Raw genomic sequence first — 27,150 nt, forward strand, 5'->3', positions numbered from 1 at the left:
AAAGATCAAGCCACTCGCTGTATAAAATCCCCGTAAATCCTAGCCCATTTGAGAAGTTTATTTATTTAACGTTTCTTGTTAGGGATGATAGAAAAGTTCAGTTATATGTGTTCGAATAAAATCCTTAACTCTTGTATTTTTAATAAATTTATTTTATGAAAATATATTGTATAAATATTTTATTCCTTTTTCTATAGATTATATTCCTTCTTATGCAAATTTCTTGTATCTAGTACACATTTTAATTTTCTGCCCCAGAAATTTTCATAAAAAACGTCTAAAATTCAAATTTATGTGTGGCCTCACGCATTTTACGAGATTCATAAAGAGCAGAAAGTGAAATAAATAAATTAATATTTTATTCAAGTGGCGCGGTGGAGGCAAGTACTCGATCTGGTTGGCCAGTAAGGGCCGAGACTGTTTTATGGCCAGGACTTGTTCCGAGTTGTTGGCCCTGTTTTATGATGGGTTGTTAATTTTTAAATGCATTTTTGCCCTCCATCTCGTCAGCTTTTGGAGGCATGGTATGGTATGGTATGGCATGGTATTTATGTGCGATCTGTGCCTTGGTTTGAAAGGGGCACTCAAGTGGAGGCTGTTGATTTTATTTCCAGAGAGTGCAGAGAGCACGCGAGTCTCGAATCAATATGAAATAAATTCAGGGGGCGTGGCAGGGGCAGGGGCATGGGCTGCAGAAGAAGGGTTGAGCATGTACTTGCCATAAAATCTCATGAAATATTTAAACAATCAAACTGCGAGTGGAGCACGGATGGTGTGGTTATGGATGGTTAAAGTTAGCGAGTCTCCACTTTTGCACCTGCCAACTGACAGCCAGGAGATGTTGCTCCTCCATCTCCTCCATTCGCACAGTGTAAGCTTATTTAGCAGTTTCCGTTTCCGCTTACCTGTACCAGCTGGCACATCCTGGGCTCCTTCGAGTCGTCCTGTGCAAGTTTAATGCATTTAACGCTTACATTTCAGCCCTCGAAATTGGCAGAAACGGAGCAAAGTTGGCCCGCCCATCTGTCGATTGTCTTGTCGGAGTTTTCGTGCCCTTTTTTCCTTTTGTGTGGAGTGCTGGCGCTCCAATTCTTCGGTGGAATTTCTCAGAAATTGTTGCCAAACAAACGAATTAAATTTCGAGCAGACGGCAACCCACTTGAACTATTTATATCCTTTCTGTTTCCGTATCTCTTTTTTTTTTTTTGAGAACAAATCCCAGCGCTCATTGAGGTCAGATCGCATTGCGTTTTTCGGGGGTGTTTTTTTCTTTTTTGTGGTGACATTAGTGCAGGACACCCACTGTGCGCGTGTGTGTGTGTGTGTGTGAGTGTAGTTGCCAAAAAAAGAAATGGTTACAGTTATTGCTTTACTGCCATTTACCACCGCATGCTGAGCTCCGCCCGAGTTGTTTATATCCCAAGGATGGGCGATGATGCAGATATTGCAGATATAAGTACTAGTACCAGTACCAGATACCGATAGATCGTGGGGTATTGGTATGGCATCTGGATGACTTTGGCTATTTCCTTTTCTCCATTTGGTTAATTGCTAGCTTTGGGTAGTTTTTAATCTCCTAATGGCCCCATGGCTATCCTTTTGTCGGTGGAGCTTCAATCGATTTGCCAATTATTTCAATGATTCCAAACCGTTTGCTTTCTCTCTCTCCGCTTGGCTTTCACACAACTGCTTTCTTCGTTTCCCGGCTGTGGCCGTCCGAGTCGTGAAAACTGAAAACTGAAAGCTGAAAAAATGAAAACTGAAAACGGTTGGATATAGCCAGCCATGCAAAATGCTGGCCGGAACGGAACGGGGCACAACGGACGATGCCGAGCGGAAGCGGAAATAATATTCCCCAGCTCAAGCAGCGGAAATGATTTATTAAAAAACGGACCGGCAGGCAACTGAGAAATCATAATAATCGCAACAATAACAAAAATAAAAAAAAATGGTCTATGTAAGGAAAAAAATGTCAGGGATAAAACTTGGTTTTGTCACACAATAAATCGTAACAGAAATCAAAGTGAAACGAAACTGCCAGGAAAAAGTTGTGAACTCATCGAATTTTCGGTACGCTTTTTGTAAAAGAAATAAAAGCGTATATATAATGATAAAACTTCTATATTTAGATAAGAGTAAATTGCAAAAATAAATCCAGTAAGATTAGATTCAAAAGTCGCATAAGATTTTGCTACTGTAGCCAGTGCATTGAGTGCTCAGAGTAGAGAATAATGTATATATACCCTGTTTATCAGCATCCAATACAATTGCTCGACAATTACACTGAGGGAGGATTCAGTGCTTAGTGACACAGAAATTCTGATTCTGCTGCTGACAGTTGGCAGGATAAAAGATACAAATGGAGCGCAGCGAGCGTAAAAACTGAAAACGTTTGCAAATGTATCTCTTTGGCTGCTTAAAGGGGGTGAGTCTTTAAGTCGGATTAAGCTAGAGTCATGCATTTGATTTGATCATTGCCAGAAGTCCGGGCACTTGAAGCATAATCACTGAGTGCAGCATGTGAAGTGGCTTTTTCAATTATATTTTATACCAAATGCAGTCTGTGAAGGTATTCAATTAGGATCAATGTTATCTCTGCATTTCCTGCGCGCACACATCACGTGTCTTGAAATATCTTTTGGATATCCCCCTCACATGTCAATTAGCAGGAAACATCTCTGTTTCCCTATCATTAATTACAGCTCGATGGCTGGATTCGTTTTGGGGTTTGGGGGGCTGCAGAGATTTTGTTTGGCCATCAAATAAACAAGCGACTGCAACTGCCACAAAAGCTGATATGCATTGCTTGGATAAACAACATTTTGTGGCTGCATTGCAAATTAAATTTGGCTGAAGCTCTTATCACTTATCACATGGCTGAGCCAAAGGCAAAGAACGCAGGACGAGCTGCATCCGCTCGAGCGCACAAGTTGCAAAACTAATTAGCAGCAAAGTCAGTCAAGAAAATGTAGTCAGCTACCGCTGATGTTGCTACTGTTGCTGCTGTTGCTGTTGCATCCACCAAAATGCCACAAATGCTCTAAACGGGAGTGAGTTATGGGCCAAAAGGATGAGCAAAAGTGGTGCATCAACCCATTTGCCAGCTGCACACACTAGCTAATAAATTTAACTATAATCCGGCATTGTTGCACTAAGTACTTTTCATATTTACACAATATATAAGCTAGGTGAACGAGCGTGTGTGTGTGTGTGTGTGTCCCGCATTTGCATTCACATTTATGCAGCCGACAGGCCTCAGATGCATGGCTAAAACTGCCTGAAACTGAAACTGAACTGGATGGCAGTTTCAGATGCAGAAGCAGCCATGACACAGGAACGCCAGACAGTCCCGGAGTTTGCTCTGTCTTATGGATACTGTCTTCTGTCGTCTGTCTTCCGTCTTTCCGGACCTGGCAAATGGGTCAAAAAAGGAGGACGACTCGGTGCGGGATGCCGCCTCTCCAGGCGACGTTAACCGCATGTGAAAACTTAACTTCCGGCGACATAAACACTGGCAAGCAGCTAGGAGCAAGGAGCAAGGAGCAGGGAGCAAGGAGCAGGGAACTTGCTTAAAGTGCACCCGGAACGAGCAACGAAAGTAAGTGCAGCGTCACAGCCAGATGAAATATTCAAATGAACAACCAGCTGAGCCGAGCAGAGAGCTCATAAGCAGCGCATAGTTGAGGTCAACATTTTAGCACAGAGGATCGTTTCTACCTAAGAGCTATATCTACTGATTATTGTAGATAGAAAAACATAAAAAATTAATTTAAAAATCCGGATTAACCCCTTATTCAAAGCTATTCTTAGCAAAGGTATGTATACCTTTTTAATCAAACTGAAAAAAAATTGTAATGAATGATGTGTGTATTAAAACTCAACCTAATGCGCAATAATTATATCAAATATTTATGGCATGAACCAGTGATTACAGCTAGGATACGCAATTAAATGACAGATTATTAATCATTCATTGAGTAAGTTTAATGGCAATGCATGCATTAATAATACGTTTATGACTGTCATACCTCCTCATTGGACCAAACTGAGCAGTTATGGCTGCTGAATGCGATTGCTAAATACTAAATGTGCACAAAATGAATGTGATAAATTAAATTAAATTATTTTCATACTGTCAGCTCGTGCAACACAGTTTTGACCACAATTGTATGTGGATAGCCAGCGGCACACAAGCATTTGACTGACGTAAAAGTGAATGTGTCTAAGCAGAAGTTGGATCGCGTGTTTCTGTGCCAACGCATGTATGTTTGTAGCTGTGCCACACTTGGCCACGTTTGCAGCCAGACAAAAGGATAACGACGAATGGAAAAAAAAGGTTGACAACAATGCGGGCAGACATTGCTGTGGTTGGGCAAGGATATACGCCTCCATGCCACATGCCCCATGCCACATGCCCCATGCCCCGTGCCCCCATGCCGCCTTTTGCCCGGCAGGTTGTCGACCCGATTGTTGTCACTGCGAACTGAACTTTCGAACCATTTCCGCCGGCTGCAGTTACCAGGTTACCAGCAGCTACCACGCACTGGGCCAAAATTAATTGCATACATGGCCCGCACACACTTGATTTTCCCTGCTGATTTATACCTGAGCCTCGAATGGCGGAGCGGCATCTGTTGCCCCCTTTAACTTTTGGCCAACGTCAGTGCAGAAATAAAGTGCCCAACTCAACGAAGACGATCGCTTCCTGTTTCCGCAAGCGAAAGTTGTTTGAGCCCTTTTCGCTCCTCCTGACTTTCAGCCAAAGTTTTGGAAAGTGAAAAGTTTGCCAGCGAGCCGGAGACCGAATCATTGATTAGCAGCAGCAGTTTTAAAATCGAAAAACACTGTGGGCGGAGCTTTATGGCTGGCAGCTAGTTATAAAGTCATTTCGTTGTCTGAGCGTCTGAATACAGGACCCTGAAAACTACCACATAAGCGTGAAGCTCATGGCGTTGTCGCCATGACCCAAAAATTGTACCCGGAATGGCCCACTTAGAAGGCGCCGTGAAGCCTGCTACAGATCCTTTGATGGCGATAAGGAGACAGGCAAAGGACGAGAAAGGAGCAGGCAAAAAGCCGCTTAGAGTCCTGGGGAACCCTGTCTCAGCATCTCGCCTCATTGCTTACCACGCCTGCTTGCCCCGAAAGGATCCCATTACTGTGTACCGTTCTTACCGCAATCAAAATTGTTACTTTCTAAGCCAATATGTTTTATGATGTATGAAATTTGATGTTGCGATAACATTTTACACGCCTGGCTGCGCTTTATTTTTTTTGTAGCCCATCTTAAAGGCCCAGTTGAGAATGCTTTTAGCCCGGCTTTTAAAGACTCCAGCTGAATTGGCAACCCCTTGTGGCTGGCTATGTATTTCGTTTGTATTTTTCTTTTTTTCTCACTTTTCTGAGTCCTCTTCCTTTTTTTTTTATAGGGGCTGCCGCAATCAACGGCAAAGTTCAATGGGCCAAAACGGATGCCAAACTGCAACTAAATTCGGCTTTTACCAGTGAAATATTGTCAATTTCACAGCCATCCAATCGCGTGTGTGTGTGGTACGCTTTTCATGGTGGCAAGGCTAAAAAGTGCAGCTCTTTGGTGTTGATTTTTATCCCCGCACTAGACCAAGCGATTTATGCCCTGAAAGGAAACGAGCCAGGTGCTACGTGGTAGCCAAAGTTGTTCAAGATTTAGTGCATTTACATCTGCTTTATTTCAGGGTATCTAGGTCTGGCGAGGTAGCATCTAGTCGTGTATTACAAAATACTTACACTAAAAAAGAAAACCTGACTGGAATAAGAATAAAAGTAGCAACATTTTGGCCAGAGATTTTTGGGAAATAGCCACTAAAGGCATATTAGTAGAGCATTTATGACTCGACTGTGACTTTTTAGCGGGCTATACAGCCAATTGAAATGTGTCACCGTTTTGCAGCGTTATGCATGCATCGCTCGCTCCTCTGGGCTCCATAAAAAACGGCGCTTATCATTCGCTTCTCTGCCGGCCATTTTGGTGGAGCGTTTTGGCTTAAGCGCCCATTCTTTTCGACAAAGTCTCTTGCGCTCTCGCCCCGCCCTCCGCCCCACGCCATTTTTGCGGCCATTTTTGTTAGCTTAAAATATTCTTTTTATGCGCTCACAATTTTTAATGCGCTTTGGCCATTTTTATGAAGCTTCTCCCATACTATGTAGCCAGCCGCCCAGCTCAACCGCCTGTCATTTTGTATGAAATTCATGAAGCGCAGCGCGGTTTTGTAAGCGGAAGACTTAAGCTGCCATTGGCCAGTGGTTGTTAGTGGGGCGGGTTTTGGTGTGTTTGCTGGTCGACTCAGTATGCAAATGGCCATGGCCATGCTATTTAATTATGTATTTAATGCTGCAGTTTGCATAATTAAGCACTGCACTTGAAGTGCACTTTTCGGGGGGATTTTCTCTGCAACAAAAAAGCGTCTTGCTAAAGACTTTATATTACTCGTTTGCCTGTTTGAAATGAGTTCTAAATGACTTGAGTTAACCATTTAACGCTTCGATGCGGCAAGAAGAAGCAGGCAGCAGAAGCAGGCAGCAGAAGGACCTCCTGCTCGTGTATCCTGTCAGCCATTGTTTATTTATGCTGAGCAAACGCGAGCGTGTGCGTTGCGTGTGAAATTGTCACGTCAACGGCAAACCAGAGAAAGTCAAAAGTGCGTCCTTGGTAACCAAGTCTGCTGTTGGCTGGTTTGGCTGGTTTGGCACCTGCCGTTTGCTTTGACAAGAAATCAAATTAACAGCCCGCAACGTCTTGGTGCCCCAAATGGGCCGTGCCGCATTCACCCGCTGAGCAGATATTACTCATACGCCACGTGGCAGATGCCTCTCAAGTGGCCATTGGTGCGTTTTGTGTGTGTGTGTGTGTGTGTGTGTGTGTGTTCCTTTTGGCCAAAAACCATTGACCTAAAACCCCAGGGTCTCGGGTCTGGCCAAAGTGGCACTACACCGTCAGCCTAAAATGACGAGCACCCTCAACCCACGACACTCGTTGCGAATGCATTTTAGCCCCAGAGCTTTTACAAAAACAGGATCACATGCATGCATTCATTGCTCAAAAAGTTTCCAACTGCTGCTGTTGGCTGGTGGCTGTGAATGTTTTGCATTTTGTTTTGCCTTGACCAAATTGACCAAATGGGCGAAATTGTTAACTTTACATTTAAGCAGATTACAAAACATCAGCGCAACGCTGGCAGGCTCTATCCTGGCTCCGAGTTCCGAGTTGCCGAGCTGCCGAGTTTCCCCGTTGATCCTGTTCATGTCAGGAGCTGCAATGCCTGTCAGCCTTGTGTCAATCATTTGCCACTGCGGCAGCCTGTAACTGGCTTTAGTGCGAAGATAATTGTTTTTTGCTGTGCTGTGTGCGTCGACTGCTTCCACCGAGGCTTTAAATTATTTTGTTTCGCTTTTGTGCAGCATTTGGACGCCGAAAAAAACAAGGGCTCCAACGTGACAGTGGCTTAATGGATGTCGGTCCCTGCTCTCAATTGAATGTGACATCATCAGGCGCTCACCTCCGCATCCCCAACGCCACCCAGTTGCCACCCAATAGCCACCCAATAGCCACCCAGTGGCCACCAGAACGCGGCGATGGCTAATTGCCACCGCCTATTTGAGGGCAAAGCTAATTTCGATTAGGCAAAGCCGCAGACAGCATCAGAAATTTCTGTTTGGTTTCGGGTTTGTGCGTTCAATTGCAATTGCGGTAGACCGGTAAAAAATCAACTGACTTTTGGAAAACCAATTGATTGCGCAAGGGAAGGAGTCAATCAACTAAGCCAAAGTCAATGAGTTTGTAATAATCGGCGCAGTTTCGGTAGGCCACAAGTTAGAAATCCCATTTAAGTTTGAACACATAAGATAATTTTAATCCTTTTTACCATTTTATTTTATATTTACTCAATTACGTTTATAAATTATTATGTATTTAAATTATTATATTAATAAATTAATAAGTATTTAAATTATAAAGTTTATAAATTATTAAGTATTTAAATTATTAGGTTTATAAATTATGAAGTATATAATTTGACCAATGCCTTGGAATTTGAAGCCAAATTTAGGATTTTCATAAATGATGCATCAAAATTGTATCACATGTTGGTAGCAAATAAACGTGGCAATGAGTGAAAGCATCGTTGATTAATTTAATTACGTGGCCCGGAGTCGGACGACGGCTAACCGCTTCAGTGAACCAATTGAAAAATATTTTATATTTTAATTGAATTGCATTAAAATTCAATGCGCAATTTAATTATCATGGGCTGAGGGCTGTTGACGCTTGGCATCCAGGCATGTCAATTGATTTGCCAACGGTGGCATGCCACATCGCAGACACTGGCAACAATGTTCTCAATTTTTCGCTTTTTTTCTGTGGATCTGTCTGCACATCATTTGATTTTAATAATTGGTATTAGTGTGCCACATTCCGCAATAATGGCATATAATTATTTGACAGCTCGCTAATGAGGCGGCTATAAATAGTCTAATGATTTGCGCTCGTTAAGCTTCTTGAACCTATAAATGGTAATATAAAAAATAGAATCAATATCCATCTAAGCTCACTTGATAGCTGTAACAAATTTATTATTAACATTGTTTGCAAATCACAGAGGCCCAAAACGTAATTCATTGGCCACACAGTAAGCGGAGCACTTACTTTCCTCCGTTCTCAACTCGTTGACAGCTTGCAGCCTTTGAGGGCGAAAATCGTATTGTCCTTAATTGCTTTTTAAAGGTCTGCCAACTGAGTGAATCAAAGTCTGGCTGCCAGATAGATGGGTGTGTATATACATATGTATATGCACGAGTATATATGCACATGCACAGGTGGAGATCGCTGGGCGGATGCCCATGCAACATTTGTTTCAAGCAATTTACTTCAACATAATCATATTAAATTTTCTCCACCTACTCGTTTAGCTGGCTGCTCCTTCTCGTCCTTCTCGTCCTTCTACTCCTTTTGGTCCTTCTGCTCCTGTGTGTTCCACGTCTGTGTGTGTTTTTTGTGGGGGCGTGCACATCGTTTTTGTCTAGCAGTTGCCACCTGGACTCCACTACTCGGCCTGTGTATCTGGAAAATTATACTTAAAAGCTGGGAGCGTCCTTCGTACGGAACAAACACACACACACACACACACAGACACACCATCACATGCGTCTGACTTTGTAAGCTGCTGGCTGACACCAATAGAGACTCCGGTACACACGGCTGCAGGGTGTCCTTTTTATAGTTGCTCTGCGGCAGGACTCCTCCGACGCTGGTGTGTTTATTTTTTTCTATTCTCCCCGCCCTCCGACGCTCTGCAGTTTGTGCCTGCCCTGCCCAGGTCGTTGGCTTTTTGGCTCACATGGGGGCGTTTTCATTTCCTTTGCTGGCGGCAAGCAACATGCAACATCCAGGGAGTTTGCTTTCTGGGTTCCGCGTTCCGGGTTCCAGGTTCCTCGGCCAGTCCAGTGCCAGTGCCTTGCTGCATATACTACAGCAATTATAATTTCCTTCTAATTTCATTTGTAATAAAGTAAAAGGCCTCGCCACGGCTTGAGTCAGGTGGTGATTATGCAAATTCGCTGAAATCCATTCGCCACACCCAATCATTTCCACAACTCACGGCTTGGTGTGTTGTGGGGAAAGATAATTTCCTTCGACCAGTCGACCATGCAGGTTCTTTGGTTGCTTCTCTTGGGTAAGTTTGTGGCATACTGCGTATCTAACAGCCAGCTTTAAACTCAGCTTTAAGTATCCTATCTAAGTGCAACACGGGGCGATGGCAACTGCACCACCTGCGCTGCGTGGGTGGATCGTGCGGTGTGTGGCTTTAATAACAGATGCTACACCAGTTTCAAGAGCTCCTGCGAACTGGAAATGATCAATTGCAAGCTACCGGAGGCGTACAGTAAGTTGCAGGGTACAGTGAACGATCGGTATGGGTAACCCAATGTATATATGCTTGCAGAGTTTAAGGAAACGCCCTTTTATGGACACTGCTTCAGATCCACGGTGCAAAAGTGCAAAGCCTTTGTTTTGCTAGAGCAGCTAAACAAAAAAGACAAGTCCGTGGAAATGTTCGCTTAGGCAGTTACATTTATTGATAATATAATATATAAAGCTCAAAAATGTGTCAAATAATTATAAAAACATATCCTTAACCTCCTTTTTAACTGCCATAATGGGCTGCCAGTGAATAAAATATTTTACTTAAATCAGCCAATTAAACTTCAAAAGAACTGGCAGTACTTTGTGGGTGCGGGAGGCTGTGAGTTCGTGGTTGGCCAACAGTGTTGCAGAACGGTCATTAATATGACTGCGTTTTTACCCATTTTTTTTCTTATTGCAACCTTTGCTTTTAAAAAACAAACGGCAACAGTAGCAACATAAAGAAGTATTGCATCAAGCATATAAATGGATAAACATTTATTGCAGTTTATTGAAAAATTGGCGGTTATCGTACACAGTAGCCGAGCAAAAGGGTTACCAGAATGGGAAAATTTGCACGACCGTTAAGCGTTTTAATTTCACACAAGAGACGCAGCGTTAAATGCGCTACATCCCATCGTTTGAGGTATATTGTTTTTTCAAATGTATACTATTTAAATATATAATACTCAAAAAAATCACTTTATAATAATAAAAAACATGCATATCTGACTGTGATTGATGTGTGACAAAAGCCGCTAAAATTAATTTCTCCCCCTGGACATTTGTAAGTGCTAGCTCTGCGTTACGCAAACAGCTATAATTATAATTAAGCCACTTGGAAAATTATTAACATTATCCTGCATGTGGCAATCCAAAGGGTGCACCACTCGACGTTAGCTCTCATCACTTACGTACATACGAGTATATATATTTGTTCAACCATTAATATTTGTGTTGCGTGCCTGCACTTTATGGCCAGGCAGACACTTGCCCCGGCACACGGGCTGCAGTAAATTAAGTCGTTAATATCTTGTTTATCATGGCCTCCATGGCCAGCACCAGTCCTCCATGGCCAACGACCATCGACCATTGGCCATTGGCCATATGTTGACCCGGGTCGGGACTATGCGCCAGTTAATTACATGATTTATACCCATAAATATACGCATGCAGTGAGCATGATTTATGAAATTAATTATATCCTGATTTTACCGGCCGCGTTTTGCCCGTGTTGGGGTAACCATAGTGATCCAAGGACCAAGATATAGTGACTGGTCTGTTGGATCCGGTGTCCATGGTCAGGAGTCAGAATTCTGGGATTCGTAGTCTTGATTCTAGGGGTCCTTGATCCTTTGTCCGTGGTTTGTTTCACGATAAGGGGTAGCGCGAAGTGCTAATCGGTTTATCACTTGCAACAAACTCGGCCAGCGCGCACACGTAATTTAATTGTATTGAGCCAGGCACGAAGGAGCAGCCAGGATGTGTGTAATATATATATATATATATGCACATACATATGTGGGTGGCCGCCCACTTCAGCGCCGACCAACTACTGCTAACTCATTATGACTGTTTTATTAGCAGTTGGCGCGGGAAACGCGGAAAAGGCGGGAAACGCCGACAGGATCTGCGTTCTCCTTTCGCGCCGCTTGTTTCATTTACACTCGCTGCCTGAGAATTACTTTATTAGCCTAATTAAATGCGCCACTTGTACGCAAAATGGCACGCGGCTGTGGGCGGCGAGCAAGCCATTAATGAAATTAGCAAAACTGTGAGAGATTTCTTTGCCGCCCCAAAACGCACTAATCAGATTAATTAATTGCACCGTCCTACGTTCGATCGAATGCTACGCAACTGGAGCCATAATCCTGGCCAGCTGCAGCTGCTGATTTGGCATGACACGCATGGCGAAAAGTGCCGCGAACACCCGCGAGTGCACCAAAGTACCCAACCAAGCCCACTGGCCATTGTGGCTCTGAAACGGAAACGGAAACAGGAGCCACATGCGCCACAGATAGCGATATATGGCCGGAGGATTATGTCCGCAATGGAGGGCATCGCCAAGTGTCAGGATGCCACATGTACTGCAGAACCGCTGGCTAAACGTAAGCCAGATACTGGCACACACAAGTAATTCCCTTTATTCTTTGCCGACAGTCGTAAGTTTTTAAATATTTACACATATGCGGGAGTGTCCTTTCTGTGTGTGTGTGCTTGTGTGTATGTGTGTGGTATTTGCATGGCAGTAAGCAATGAAAAATGGCCCACCAGTTGGTCGAATTCGGTTTGCTCTGGTTTGCTCCAAATTTCGTAGTATGTTGAGTTTTCAATTTGGTGTTACAATAGCAAGTAGCAAAAACTCGTCCTTAAAGGTATTATGACCCATTAGTTAAGTACTCAATTATTAGCTAAAGCATTAGTTTTAAGAACATGCTGCTCATGGACCAAGTTTTAAACCTAATTCTTACTTTTCCAAGTAGTACTCTTTTGTTGCAGATTTACCAAAATCCCCAGAAAGCGCTTTCAATTGTTTTTAAAGCACAGCCTTTCCACATAGCCCCTCCCACTTCAGTGGGCCACTTTCGATTCCCAGGACCTGTGCTCGTTTTCATAATCAAGTCAGGTAACTTCATTGGAACATAAATTCGCACTTATGAGGCAAAGCTGGAAAGTTTGCTAAGCCCACACACTATCAGCAATCGACGAACAACACACACACACACACACTCACCTTCTTTGAATGGGAGAAAGGTAGGTGTGGTGGTAGTCATGAAATATTTTTGAGAAAACAATTTTGCTGGAAAACAGCTCTCTGGCAGTGGAAAAACTCGACAATGCTTGCCAACTATGTAACTTGGTTAATCCTATTGATTTTGATTTGCATACAAATTAGAATGTGCACAGCCACATTGGGGAATCCAGGAGTAGAGCTCGAGTAAGAGCAAGGAGTGGGCGTGGACAAGTCAAGGACTCTTCCGGCAGTTGGTTAGCAATCTGCCAAAGGATTTCAAACTAAAAACTCTGCAAGGCGGGCTGGACTGGTTGGCTGGAGGTGGGAAAAAAAGTGTTTAACATGTGTACAACCATATCCAGCTGAGGGAGAGGGCTTAAGCTTCTTATGCTCTGGCATTAAATTTCAATTTAAGCTGGACGCTTCGAAGGCGAACTCCGCATCCTGGCATCCTTTCGCAGGGTATGGGGGTTTGCCATGGTGCTTGGAAAGCGACGAAGTGCGAATGCTTTGTGAAACAATTAGCATCTTGCTTAATTGTTAGCAGAGCGCAAGAGCGGAATATGCGAGTATGGGTATATGGGGATCCATGTGGGATAGAATTTTAAAACATTTTAATGGAACATAAACTGAGCTTAAGGAGGCGGAATCCAACCTCATGGGTATTTGCTTTCGCTTTCGCTTATGCTTTCTTGCTTTTGCTATTTTGCTTTTGCCACCCTTTAATGTTCAGTGATGGGAAACGAAGTGGTTTGTTTTGCATGTTTTTGCAAACGATATTTCATCTTTACGGCGATTGAATAGAATTCGATTGTTTACAAAGAATTTCATTTGATGAAAACCTATGCTTTCATATTATTGAATATAAATGCAATTGTTAAAATTAAATTTTCACAGATAAAACAATAATTACTCATAACAATTGCAGAATAAATTGTGTGAAAAACACTTATACCGAATATTATCCATCACTGGGTGCCCAAAATGGGAAAATGAAATTTAATGCGGCGCAAATACTTCTTAAGACCCGTGTTTCGCGCGAGCATTTTAATATCCTTTAATATTTCATTACGGCCCGACATCTGCATGAGCAAACAGCATATGGCACATACGGCGAGCCGTGGGACTTTCCGGCAAGGAATTTCAATTAAGATTAACTCGCGCATGTATAGCCGGCCGAACTGCGGCACCTTGAGGATGAGATGGAGCTGCTGAGATGGAGCTGCTGAGATGGAGATGCTGAGATGGAGCTGCTGAGATGGAGATGCCGAGATGCCAGGATGCCGTGATGCCGGTAGGAATGCCAGGTGAAATTGGGGATGCCGATCCCCCCACCTTTTTGGCACCTACAACGACGTCGCGGTTTCTTTTCGCACTCGACTGCACTTGGGGCCACGCCTGAGCGGCGATGCGTTATGAAGAGCGGCTGGGAAAAGGGGGGCGCCTCCAAATTGTGCCACTTAACGGGGAGCAGCAGAAGCCAAAAGTGAAAAAAGTGTACCAAAAAAAAAACAGAAAAAAAAGAAGGAAAATGAACAGGAAGCATCAAGCCAAGCCGCAGCAGCACGGCAAAGAACAACAGCAACAAATTAAAATAAACTTTAATCAGGGTGGGCAAACAAGGACGAAAAAAGTGAGTGCCAAAGTAAATGCCGGCAACGCACTAAGTGCTTGCGTTTCATCATCATCACACTCATCATCATCAAATTCCTGGATGGATGGGATGCAGTGCAGCAGCCTTCGCCTCGACTTGTCATCGCTTTTGCTGCTGCTACTTCTGCTACTTCTGCTGCTACTGCTGCTGCATCACCATTGATAACTGGAGTGCTCGACGGGCAGTAAATATTTTTATTCAAGTTAATAACGTTGCTCTAGTTGGCAGCTTTGGTTGGTTTGCCGTTTGCCGTTGCCATTTTCTTCTGTTTTTGCTTATGCAGCCGTTGCCAGAGCTGAAGCCGAAGCCAGCCTGTTTACGGGCCAAGTCCTTGCCGGCGTCTATTTACCAGCACTGCAGTTGTTTACTGAGGTTTCCATCATCCGTTCCCTATCTGCGCTCCACTGTTTGTTCATTAGCCGCTCGGTCCATGGCAAAATCAGCGGCAACACCAACCAGCAGCAACAGCAACCAGCAACAGCAACATTCTAAAGGAGCGGCGGATACATTTTTACTCGTCGCTTGTTTTATGCGGTTTCAAATAAATTGCCAGCGAGCATCATTTCCACTTCCCCTGCCAGCAACAAAACTCCAGCCCCCCATCCCATGATTAAGCAGCCACATTCTGCTCACTCATCAGCAAGCGCTAGATGCACACAAAAAAATCAAAATATTGATAAAAAAATGTATGACAGTTGTTAATAACAAACGAGAATTGTTCACCAGATTAGTTCCATTGAGGTAAACATTTTTGTTCATTTTTTGTTCGCAAATTTAGTAGCAAATTCTATTCAATGACTAAATGAACAAAGCAAGCTCACACTAAAACTATAATATTCCATATGAATTTCATTTAATATTCATTTACATGAATTCAGTGCTTGGCATACCAAAAATGCAAAGAATCATTGTAATGTAGTTTGCTTTTAAATAGTTTCAAGTTTATCTTTATGCAGGCATTTTTAACAGCATTTATTTTAATAAACTAAACCTTTTCTTTGAGAGCGAGAGAGCACTTCTTTTTGTAGAGTGTGCAAATGCTCTTTGTTTTATCCGGACATCCCGGGCGCCTCACATCCTGCAGTATACGCCAGGATACTGCGCAGCCCTTCACTTTTGAACAGTAGTTACTATTTATGGGCAACACTTTGCCGACTTGGGGTAACGACTGTGACTCAAGCCGGGAACTGAAAAGGCAATTAAATGATTATTTGTGCTTTTACTTCTTACCCGTGATTTAATGACGTTGTGGAAATATGTTTGCTGTCTGCCACAAAACCCACGGGCGCGATGTAATGAACAAAAAACAATTAGGAAATGTTCCCTGCACTTCCGGGGATTTGGTGTAGAGCCGCAATTAATATATATTTAAATGGCTTTTTATGTGTTTCCCTTGACTGGCTCACCTTCATATATCATAATTAGCAGAGGGTCAGCGATTCCGATGGCTCAGCACATGGCGGACTTTCGAACAAAAGTCGGTAAAGGAAACAAATTTGCATTCAATTTTGTGCTACCTTTTGGTTGGACTTCCTCTAAAGCAATCTCATTTTCCTTATTGAACTTTTTTTTTGCATAAATTCCTCATTTTGTGATTTGGGTTGTGCTGCCCAAGAGTTTCCTGGCTTGATTAATGTCTGGACGGGATTGTCTGAGTGCCCAACAAAGCGGAAAGTGCTGAATTCGAGTGCAGTTCGTGTTGTCGGGCTTATTGACACATACTTGTAATGACAATTATTTAATTGAAAGTACACAGACGAAGCGACAGAGTCACTGAAATTAGTTTGACAAACTTTGATATTTGATGATGCGACTTTGCATGAAAACTTGAGCTGACTTCTCGACTACAAGAAGTGGGGGCCACAAGAAGGTTGTCGCATTTTCTATTTGGGCAACTGGCATTTGCACACAGAGACATTGATAAGGTTATTGTCGCCCGGATTGCATAATACTTGCATCAGGCAAGCCTGAGTATATAAACACAGAAACGACGACCAAACAAAGCCAAAGTAATTTGCACTTGTCCTCACCGCATCTCATTGCATCGCATCGTCCCCCAAATCGTCCTTTTGGTCCTTATATGTGTGTGTGTATGTGCGTGTGCGTAATTCCAGGTGTTTCCTGCGCGTCTCCGTCCCTGCTTTGCATAATTATTATTATGATTGCTCAAGTTTTGGGAATTCGGTCATGCACAAATGCAATTTCATTGAAGCCCGAGACGAAATGTGCGCCATTAGTTCATGCGGCACACGACCACATTTGACTTCAATCAATTTGCATCGCAAATAAGTGATTTTATAACTAATGAGAAAATGCTAAGCGACGTTTAACAGCAGGTGCACTGCCTATGCAAGGGATATGTATTGCAACAAATGTCTACTGCGCTTAGTGCAGATAATGTCTCAAATATCATTAATTTTGCTCGAAGAGAAAAACAAACAGCACTGCAATTTAATCAAACATTTTGGATTATATGGCCAATTTGGGTAGAATTGTTTGTATTTGTACATTTGCGAAATGTTATCTGCAGCTTTAATCTTCGCATTTAACTCTTATTAAATATGGGTTGACAAACCTCTTAGCCAATCAGGCTAATAGATTAAGCTTTTCAGGTAATAATAATTTAATAATAAGCGGCAAAGCATATCTTTTTAAGCTTTTGTATAAAGCCCCCAAAATGTTGGGTTTGAAATCCTTTTAGGATTTATTCAATTTCAAAGGCCAATCCAATTTTATCCCAACAATAACATCAAGTATTAAGATTTGATGCCACACTGACTCACTGATTTATACATGTACTTTTAAGCGATTTTCCTAACTTTAATCTTTATATTTCTTTTCCAAACTCGCTTTCTCTCTCTCCCGAAGAAAAAGGACTCGATGTGAGAGAGCAGGACTTGGCTGGCATGCCAAAGTCCTTGGTCGGCAGATACCCGCGGGGTGGAAGGACCCACCTGCTGGGCGCCATATCCTAATGGCCGCAATGTGCGCGACCATTAGTGAAACATATGGCCGCTCGAAACGGGACGGACCATCTTTGGGCCCAAACTTTTTCGCTTGCCTAAACGTAACTTAATTTTTTGGCTTTTCCAGCGACAAAACTCGAAGGGCTGTGGCTGCGGGTCAAACCCAGCTTGTTACCTGACTCGATCCGGCTCTATGGGGTAATTGGTCCCCGGAGTGCCGTAGCTACTTAGAGACATTGTGTGGTCCAAGCCGCTTGGTCCTGGCTGCTCCTTTCAACTCCACCCCTCTTGTCCTTACAACCATCTAGGCATATTTATGGCACAGGAGTGGCGATAAAAAACGCTAACCGTTTCGGCTTAGAGCTCCGTTTTTTTCCACTTCGAAATTAGCAAATGCACTAAGTTTTTCCCCTGGAAATTACAAGCTAAAGTTTTGTGTAATCGCTGGCTATATTTTATTCTTATTTGGGCGAGAGTCCTTTAAGTTTTTCAGGCGCAGCTCTTTAAGTGGCAAACACAAAGAAAACCAAACCAAACCGAAAACCAAAGATTTCCACTTAAGTGAAACTCCATGATCGCTCAGGTGTGGCCATGTGTGGGCCAACTCAATTTAACGCCCAGAAGGCAGCAAAGTAGCAGCACAAATAAAGACACACAGCATTCCGGGGATTGCTAGCTCATAAATACTTAAGTAAGCGAAATGAAAGGCAAAACCCAAGACGACCAGGCGTCCCGGAAAAAGGACACGGCAGGAAATGGCACCGAGAACGAGAAGGAGTACGAGAACCCTAGGTGCCCAAAGGTGTCCTCTGGGTTAACAAAAGGTTCAAGCGAATTTTATGCGTTTGTCAATAAAAACTGGAGTATATACACACACACACACACACACACTCATAGAAAGTCCCAAAATGGTGACCCAAAAATGGGAAACCAAACCGGGCTAAGTGTAGGCATATTGACCTTCATCATCCCAGATCCAAGCCATTTCCCCATGGGCCACACAGCCAGAAGTAGAGAGCAAATAATGCCGATGCGATGTTGAGCGTTCGTAATGGTGGCTATTTGCCCGGGAACGTGTGATAGAGATAGAGACCGTGATTTAGCGAGTCCTTCACGTGCGACGATTGCTTTGCAATTAGCGCCATTTCAGCAGTTTCCTCACTCACGTCGTTAATTATCCGTCGCTTCTGCATTTGAAGGCTGTCTGCCGATGACCCGATGACCCGCCGCCCATCGACGACAGTTTTGTGACCCATTTGGGTGGTTACCCGTTCCCCGTTCACTGCTCACTATTCACTGTTCACAATTCACTGTTCACAGCTCACAGCTCGCGCCTAATGGCTAAAAAGGCCCTCATAAATTTGGCACATGCCGAACAACGGGGCGCATACGTAACGTCTAATCGTATGTAAGAAAGCTGGCTCCAATTAGTCGTGTCGCTTTCAAGTGCCCTCCATCTCCACACTCATCCTTGTCCTCGTTTTTGCAGAGTGTGCTAGTATGCATAGAAAAAAAACCGAGCAATTGAAAATTTATGATGAAAATAAATTTTCTTTGCCTAGTTCAAAAAATGCACGTACAGGCATGTTCGATTCTACATTTAATTAAAATGTATTAATTACATGTTTTTTCCTCTACCATTTAAAAGGAAAGCATCGAATATTGCATATTCTAAAAAATATTGTCAGGAAAATAGCATAAATATGTTGATTCAATATTAATGTGATTATGCGTACACAAAGTATAGTTTGATTATAAATAAACTTTATTGATTAAATTCACACATGCGTAATATGAGAAACTTTAATAGATTTGCTCCATTTTTTTTCAGTGTCCTTGTGATTGTGCTGAGAGCGCTGGGCCTAACGAGCTGAGATGTGGGTGGAATCCACAACAATGGCTCCAAATGCGGCTGCACAATGGCCCTGTGAAATGGCCGCGGGCTCTGCCACTTGGCAGAGTGTCAACACGTGGGGCGAAAATAGAATGGCGAAATGAAGCAACAAATCTGCGATACTGTGAAACGGAGAACAAACGCAAAATTATGGAAAACAAAAGGAAGTGCCACATAAACATTTGTTTACACTGAATTAAAACGGAAATAAAGCCGAGCCCCCTGAGCAATAAATACGCAAATCTGAAACGCGGCAGGATATCTCGCATATATATTAAGTTTCAGCAAGTGCGTGTGGACAAAAACCAGCTAAGCTTTCAACAACTTTGAAACTTACTTTGGTATTTAATATTTTATGTACTCGCTGGCTAAAGACACGCAAAGGCCGCTGAATTATATGAGCGTTTCGCCGCCACACATTCCACCAGCTACTGTGGCCCGAATGTTTTTAATTTGCCCCGAAACGGAGAAGTTGCCTGATGGCAGAGGCGTTGACTAAGGTTGCTATTTACGACAACTAAAGTCTGTCATGCCATAACTACAGGTAATGACTTCATTTCGCCCCCTGAGTTAGGAAATAGGAGGACGTAGCCATCTGGAACGACGGCCACATCCACAACCACATCCCTGTTCCGATTGGCAGCGAGAAATTGCATTGCGCAATGCACTCCCCGAATGGCATTCAACAGAAGTGTGAATTATAAACACGCAGACCACGCCACAGAGCTGCTCCTAATAAGCAGCCCGCATTCAGCGGTCGGTGGGAGAAAAAACACAAAAAAAAAACCAGAAAAAAAGTAAAAATGTCCGGCGATAGTAATCGCATAAAACGAGCAAAAAAAATATGCTAAAAAATTGTTCAATTAATATGAGCTGCCTTCGAGGGAAAAGCGGGAAAAACAGGGAAAAAAACAGTGCAGCATGTAAAACGCTACTAACGCGCATAATTTTCACACAAACAAACTAACACAAGCACACATTGTTAATGCCATGTAATTAAGCGCATGCTAAAAAGTATGCAACAATAATGTCCCTCTCAACAGAGGCGTCATCCGAAGGAGCACATAATGTTATAATATAGGGCATGACATCCCAGCTGAAAACGTGAGCTCTCCGCCAGTGAGTGCAGTTAGTCCAAGCAACCCAACCAACCAACCAACCAATCAATAATCGTGCTACGAGGCGTGGCACGTTACTTTAATTGGAGCCCATGTCAAAAACAGGCAGCCAGAGTGTGGAAAAAATCAAATTTATTTTCAAGCAAAAGCGTACAAGTGCTGTTGGCGCATGTGCCAGATCAATCAATCCACTTCAATATTACGCATTCGTGGGCTGTCGGTAACTGGCCGTGCCACAAGGATGGCGTCTAAAGGATCACAAACGCACAGAAGGTTAGAGGAGAGCCCAATTATTTAACAGCGAACAAAATGCAACTACATGGTGTCTAAAAGTAAGTTTTAAATGTCCATTTTTCAAAGCGAATGTGGAATTTCCTTTGCATACTTATAGACACCATTATGAGTTACAGATCTAATGTTGTTTTCCTCGCGACAAGTGTTCACTGTATTAGAAAACCAATAAGTGTGTATGAGCCCTTGTCCAGTTCTCGGCGGTGCTGCTCCATTGTTTTCTGTCATTCTGTGGTAATTTATGCAAATATGCCCAGGGCTTCATGCCAAGCTTGTGAGGCGAGACCAGCACAGTGAGGTACAGTGAACTAACCCACGCACGCACACATGCACACCAGTACACACGACACGAAGATGTAAACTATTTAGCAAACATTTGCATAAACATGGCTGTGTGTGTGTGGGTGTGCTTTGGCATAATGAAAAGCAGTGTAAATGTTTGCACACCAACAAAAGTGAGCCGCTGATGGCAAAAAAGACGGCAAAGAGTTGAGTTATTCTACAATCACAATAAACAATGTGAAAAAATGTATATAATTTTTATGACGCCCTGCGGTCGCACGTACCCATTTTGTATGCTTTATAAGGCCGCTCCTGTCAAGTCCAATAAATTTAATAACGCATGCTAAAAACCGTAAGCAGAAATGCGCACACGCCGAAAAGAAAAATAAAAGCTGAATTTCAGCTCGGCGACGGAAAATGGTTAAAGTACAAGTTAAATAGGGTGCAGCATGCGATGGTGCTGGCAAAACATAAACATTTTCCATTCAACTTAAAATTGTTTACAAAATAATGTGAAAATGGCTGCCAAGCATGTGTTGCCTGTCGTTCCCCCACTTTCCCCCTCCTCCAGCCACACTACCCCGCCCATTACCAGTGTGTGTGGGTGTGAGTGCGTATGTGTGTTTATGTCAAAACGGCGATAAATGTTGCTAAACAGGAGCAAGAATATCAAAAACAGCAGCGGTGTTTGTGTGCAAGGGAATCCATGCCAAAGCTATGGATGCTGCTGCTGCACTGGAAAAAAATTCTAAAGAAAAATGCCACAATTACTTAATCCTTTTGCAAGCTAGCCAAATAGGTTATTTCTTTAAATGTTTTGTTTAGTGATTTCAAAATGTTTTAAAGGTCATATTAATCAGTAAAGGTAAGATTAAAACATGTAAAAAGATTTTTCTCCGAGTGTTGCATTTAGCTGCTGCCATTTGCCGCTGCTGGCGCGCTCCATAAGTTCAATGCTTTTTAAATACCGAAAAAGAAATCCAATCATATCCAAAGCGACCTTTGCATTATACAACGTTACGCATACGCCACGTTGGCCCGCTGCACAAAATGGCAGTTGAGCACACGAAGAAGAAGTAGAACGAATATACGGGTCGCCATATCGCGTGGCACTGTGGAATTTTATGGCCTGTTAAAGGCAACATTTTTATACATTTCACGCGCTCACATAAATAACGATTATGCTGCACAGCCAGCCGGAGCCGAAGGTTTATGACTTTTCGCCCAAGGAGATTGGCTTGCCCTCGACTTGCCTAAATGGCTTCATTTTGCGGGGAAAAAATGTCAATTGACAGCTGCTGAAAATAGAGGAGTCTAATTTATGTGCCTCTTGCAGGAAGAGCGCGCGAGCGCGAGTGGAAAGCGGAATGAAAATGGAAAAGTTTCATACATACATATGTGTGATGCTCTGCGGAAAAGTTTCCGGTAAATTAAGCCAAAGTGTTGTGGTCCACAGCCAGCACACATCGCATCACCAAGTCACTGGCAAAGTTTGGGTTGAATTGCTACCAAATTTGAAGACAAAACAGTCGGAACAACTGACTCCACTCCAGCAGCTAGTGCTGCTTGCCTCAAATTGTCGCTGGCAGCTGTGGTCGTGTTGCCAAATTGGCAACAAGGCTTCGTCAGCGGAAATGCAGACACGCACTCGAGGACTCGAGGCTGCAATGTGCAGTAGTAGTAGTAGTAGTAGTAGTAGTAGTGGTGGCTGCTGTAATCAACACCCATGGTGCCGCACACACATACACCCACCCACACATACACCCCGATAAAACCTCAAAGTTGCAATATAGTGAAAAGTCAATTGCATTTTGATGTCGGCAGCAGGAACCAGAATGCCAGGAGCAGCAGCAACAGCAGCAATATCAGAAACAGCAGCAGAAGCCACAATGCATTTACATGGCAAGTTGTGCCGTATAATGAAACAATATTCAATTATTTATCAAAATAATGGTTTCAAGCTGAGTATGCCCTGACAGCCGACAGGCAGGAGAGTCAATCAGTAGCAGTAACAGTAGTGGAGGTGGCAAGCGTTCTAACCGAATTAAGCCTTTGAAGTGCTTCTCTTGCCACACCTCATCGTTATTGTTGTTAAAACCGAGCATAATCGAAATGCAAATAAGCGTAAAATAATGTATATAACATTTGAGTTTAATTTCCCGCTCATGCATAATGTACGGCTAAAACTTTCATGGCACTGCCATTTCAAATCGTGCATATTAGTGAGGACAAATGTTTATAATTAGCATCGATTAAGGTGTCAATAATTCGTTTCATGAAATATTATAGATATAGATTGGACACCAGGTGAGCGTCAAATTAGTTAGTTATGTATGTGTGTTTTCCAGCCGAATGCCTTGCAAATTGAAATTTAATTACAGCAAATCAATTTCGAAATGAGAATTAGCCGTTTCTATTGGCTGCGGCGCATCAACTAATGAAACGCAAAATTCAGTCAAATTAAGTGGCCATAAATTGTAGCCCAACATATATACACATATATATATATACTCGTATTGAGATCGCTTTCCATTCGACTGCATGAAGTGTATAAAGTGTATAAACTGTACTCGAGCAGGTGTCGTGTCAACACCTTGTCAAACTTTTGCTTCCAGAGTGCCAATTGCTAGCAGGTGGCGACAAGGACTTGGGCAACTTACTTCTATTTCAATGCATGTCAACTGGGAGTGTCAGTTGCCCTTTTTTTTGGCCACCATGCGCATAAATGAAAAACGTGTTACGGGTGCTATGGAGTTAACAGTTTCACTTTACCTTTATACAGCTACTGCTGCCCTTGGCTTTTTTTTTTGAGCCAACTTCTCTCTGTGCAAATCATGATTGACATGCGAATTGCCGGGAGAAATAAGAAAACTACATTTTCTGCAACTGACTTTGTTTGCATTACGTTGTAGCTCCAGTCTGCCACCTCCTTTGTCTGCTTTTATTTTCCAAAAACGAAACTAAGTTGACTTTAATTAGGCAAACGACAGTGCAAATGAAGTTGACGAAAGTTTCCTTCAATTGATTTCGCCAAGGTCTGACTTGGTTGTCGTAATTTTATAAACACTTTTTACAGCACAATTTGGCCGAGACAAAAGTTGAAATTATTAAGCATTTTAATCCAGTTGCCTCAACTGATACAAGTAATTCGAGTTGGCCATTCATAACGAGATTCTCACTACTTTCCATGGAATTCAATTAGAAACTTTTCGTGTCCGACGCAGATGGGCAAACTCAACTTCATCTTCCAGCTTCTTCGACATTTTGTTGCTATTGGCGAACAACCTATTTTCGGCCTTCCATTCATAACGTAAACTTTCTTAAAGGTTTTCATGGTCGAAATTGGTGGCCTTTCCAGCTTAGAGCACACTTAAAGAAAATGTAAGTCAGTGAAAGATTTATTGGCGATATTACTTTGGTAGTGAAATAATATTTCCATTTTTATGCAGAATAAAGTTTTAGTTGCTGTGCACTTCCTTTGTGTAGCGAAATGAATAATTTAGCTAGTTTAAGCCGGGAACTTTTGACAGCGGTCAAAGCATTTCCATTTCAAAATTTATTGCGTAATTTTATGAAGATAAATTAATTGTACAGTCTTGCGAGCTAACTCAGTATTCGGCTGGGATTGCATTATTAAATGACGTGACTGGGGAATAGGAGTTCATTTATTATGCCACACCACTCCAGTTGAGGGAGCAGTGGGTTCTGCTATGTAGATGTGCTCCGGCCGTTTGTGTCGCCAGTCGTTATCTTCTGAGTGCTTCTGCGCATCGATTCTGCGATTCTGGGATTCTGCGATTCCACTTGAAAGTCGAGAACTTGGCTTGTCATTTTTGCATTCGCACAGCAGTTTGAATTATTGGCAGCATAAAAACGGCGACAGCCAAGTGCGTGACGTTCAGCTGCACTCCATGTTTGATGCTATGCGTCAGCATTCGAATGCTTGGTATCCCTCCCACTTCCCAACTGGCTTTTCCGAGCGAATTGCCGTCCATTCAATCAGCATTTCAAGGATTTGAAGTGACAATCATAATGCAGTCGTTGCATTGGGAATTTGCTTTGTATCCTGACAGTCGACTATCGAAGCGGCGAAGTGAGACAGCGCTGCGCACAAAAGTAGGCAACATCGAGTGGCAAGAGTGTGGTAAGTGTGAGCTGTGTGGAAAGACACGTAAGCTTTATGTAAGCGGTCGGAGATTTCCGCTCAGTGGCAGGTAATTGACTTACAACACTTGGCACTGTTTAACTGACATACTTGACTGTAACTGAAGCGATGGACCCATAAGGATCTCACTCCAAACAGGGTGACTGCGTGCGGTAAAGGATGGTGAAATACTTAAATACTCCTCGCCACAGAACCGGAAGTATGCTAAATGTTGCTCAAGAATTATAGAACCAAAAGGGAAAGATATTTTTGCACTAATCCACACGAAGCTCTCAGCCAGCAATCTCCACTTTCCGCACACGACTAACCCTGGTGGTGCTCTGTTGCTTTGCGCTTCAACAGGCGAAAGTTTATGGCCAATAGCTACAACCCACATATATACCGCCCCACCACCCACCACCCCCCGCAAAACAGGAACCCACACCTACCCACAACCTTTGACATGCCGCAAAAGTGACCTGAGAGCAGGAATTGCACGTAGCCAAAACTTGCTCGTACTTGCTCATAGTCGAATTTCAGTTTTCTTTTTGTTTTTTTTTTTTTTTTTTTCTGTTCCACTTGGGGTTTTTTCTTCTTTATGGCACTCCACCCACTTTGTGCATTTTTGTGCTAAGTTCTCTCTATTATTTGCTCCGACCACATTTTTCTAGTTTTTGCACGTTTCTACTTTATTACCGTCCATTCTACACCCAACCCCTCCCCAAAAACACCCCGATTGTTCGCCTTTATGGCCTGGCCGACAGAAAAAAGTGGCTTCCACAAACAACAAGAGCCGAACAACAGACAGACAGACAAACTGCGGTCAAGATGGCCAAGATATGGGCCTGCATCTCTCTTATGGGCATCCTAAACCATCGCCCTGTGCCGGCCAATTTCTAATTTCGAACATTTACAACAATATAATGTAATGTTTGCTTCCAACCGCTCGAAATGCCGATACTACATAGATAACTTAACAACTTAATGGCAAGCCGCAAGTAAAGAAACTTTACAGCAATCCATGGGGCCAAAAGGGGATTCGGATTGCGATTGGGATTGAGATTGGCATTGCTCTGGGCACACAAAAGGGATCTCACAAAAAGCAAAAAGTGAACGACAACACTATTGTCGAACATAAATCAATTGGGAGCTTGCACTCAGCGAAATACGCTTCTAAATGCTTAAATTCTAAATGCAACTTTGCATGTTAAATATAAATAGGTGTATTAGAATTCTAGCCTCAAATTGAAAATCATGCTTAAATTAAGCTCATGAGAAGCAACTATTATTGCCATAAACAGACTATTCAAGAAAGTTGTTTGATGCAACTCATTTTTGCTCAAGTGGCAATCACATTCCGGGCACTTTAGGACCATCTTTGTTCAGTGAGTGTAGTACATGCCTCGGCACAAGTCGGGCCACAGAATCAGAGCGATTACTTATGTCAGCACAAAAACACAAAAGCAGGACAATGGATCTGCTGCAAGAGCCTTCGAGTAGTGGGTTGAGTTGAGGTGACACATTGTGGGGGGTGGCATGGTGGCATGTGCCATTAGCAGCATGCAACCCACAGCCGCCCAAGAGGTCAACAAAAAAGGTAGGGGGGGCAAGACTCCATCATCCACGGCAAGAAGGATATGCAGCTGGAACTGCAACTGCAGCTGCACCTGCAGCCGCACTCAGTCAAACAAAAGCCGGTCGGGATGCAAAAGCATTTCGAGGTAAACATGTTGGCAAAGTGTTACAAGTGTTGCAAATCTCTTTGGCCAGCCCTGCGGCTGGCCCCAAAAGCCGATGGAGTTGGAGTTGGAGTTGGAGTTGGCCAAGTGTAAGTCCTTGGCTTAGGCGTACGATTGGCAAAGTAGTAGTAGTGGTAGTAGTAGTTTGCCTGACACAGTGTCGGGGATTATAAACAGTTTGACTTTTGCCCCGGCCAAGCAATCTTCCAATACCTCGCTGAAAATGAGCAAATCAAGAGACTGGGCACAACAACAATGCTGTTCTTGTTGTTGCTGGGTCAAACGGTTGAGCTGTGGGCCATTGCATATTTATAGTGGAAAACAAGTTGCTGGTGTCGTGATTTATGAACGTTTCAACTTTTCCACCTTATCAGCAAAAGTTTCAGACATG

The 27,150-nt window shown here is 43.0% G+C and overlaps 1 protein-coding gene, 2 long non-coding RNA genes and 1 pseudogene across 3 annotated transcripts; 1 reads left to right on the forward strand and 3 right to left on the reverse strand.

Moving 5' to 3' along the window:
- Positions 1 to 8,571: 8,571 nt before the first annotated feature.
- LOC26536217 lies at positions 8,572 to 9,531 on the reverse strand (annotated as a pseudogene).
- Positions 9,532 to 9,583: 52 nt separating this feature from the next.
- Positions 9,584 to 10,245, forward strand: LOC26535530. The gene is made up of 3 exons (XM_015193315.3): positions 9,584 to 9,707; positions 9,762 to 9,917; positions 9,978 to 10,245. Exons 1-3 carry the CDS (start codon positions 9,680 to 9,682, stop codon positions 10,094 to 10,096), a joined length of 303 nt encoding a protein of 100 aa, XP_015048801.1. The 5' UTR covers positions 9,584 to 9,679; the 3' UTR covers positions 10,097 to 10,245.
- A 4,999-nt stretch (positions 10,246 to 15,244) lies between these two features.
- On the reverse strand, positions 15,245 to 18,743 carry LOC120321798. The gene is made up of 2 exons (XR_005561517.2): positions 18,458 to 18,743; positions 15,245 to 15,512 (listed from the first exon to the last, which is right to left on the reverse strand). It is a non-coding gene; the product is annotated as an uncharacterized LOC120321798 (long non-coding RNA).
- Positions 18,744 to 23,914: 5,171 nt separating this feature from the next.
- Positions 23,915 to 25,559, reverse strand: LOC120321884. Its single transcript, XR_005561615.2, has 2 exons — positions 25,104 to 25,559; positions 23,915 to 25,031 (listed from the first exon to the last, which is right to left on the reverse strand). It is a non-coding gene; the product is annotated as an uncharacterized LOC120321884 (long non-coding RNA).
- Between the last annotated feature and the right edge of the window lie 1,591 nt (positions 25,560 to 27,150).

Source organism: Drosophila yakuba, chromosome 3R (genome assembly GCF_016746365.2).
Source record: "Drosophila yakuba strain Tai18E2 chromosome 3R, Prin_Dyak_Tai18E2_2.1, whole genome shotgun sequence".
Lineage (NCBI taxonomy): Eukaryota > Metazoa > Arthropoda > Insecta > Diptera > Drosophilidae > Drosophila > Drosophila yakuba.

Excerpts from the sequence above, each read along its gene's own strand:
- LOC26535530 (XM_015193315.3), top strand. The coding sequence starts at position 9,680 with ATGCAGGTTCTTTGGTTGCTTCTCTTGG. Across the intron at positions 9,708-9,761 it reads TCTTTGGTTGCTTCTCTTGG|TATCCTATCTAAGTGCAACA; the intron begins GTAAGTTTGTGG and ends CTCAGCTTTAAG. Across the intron at positions 9,918-9,977 it reads CAAGCTACCGGAGGCGTACA|AGTTTAAGGAAACGCCCTTT; the intron begins GTAAGTTGCAGG and ends ATATGCTTGCAG.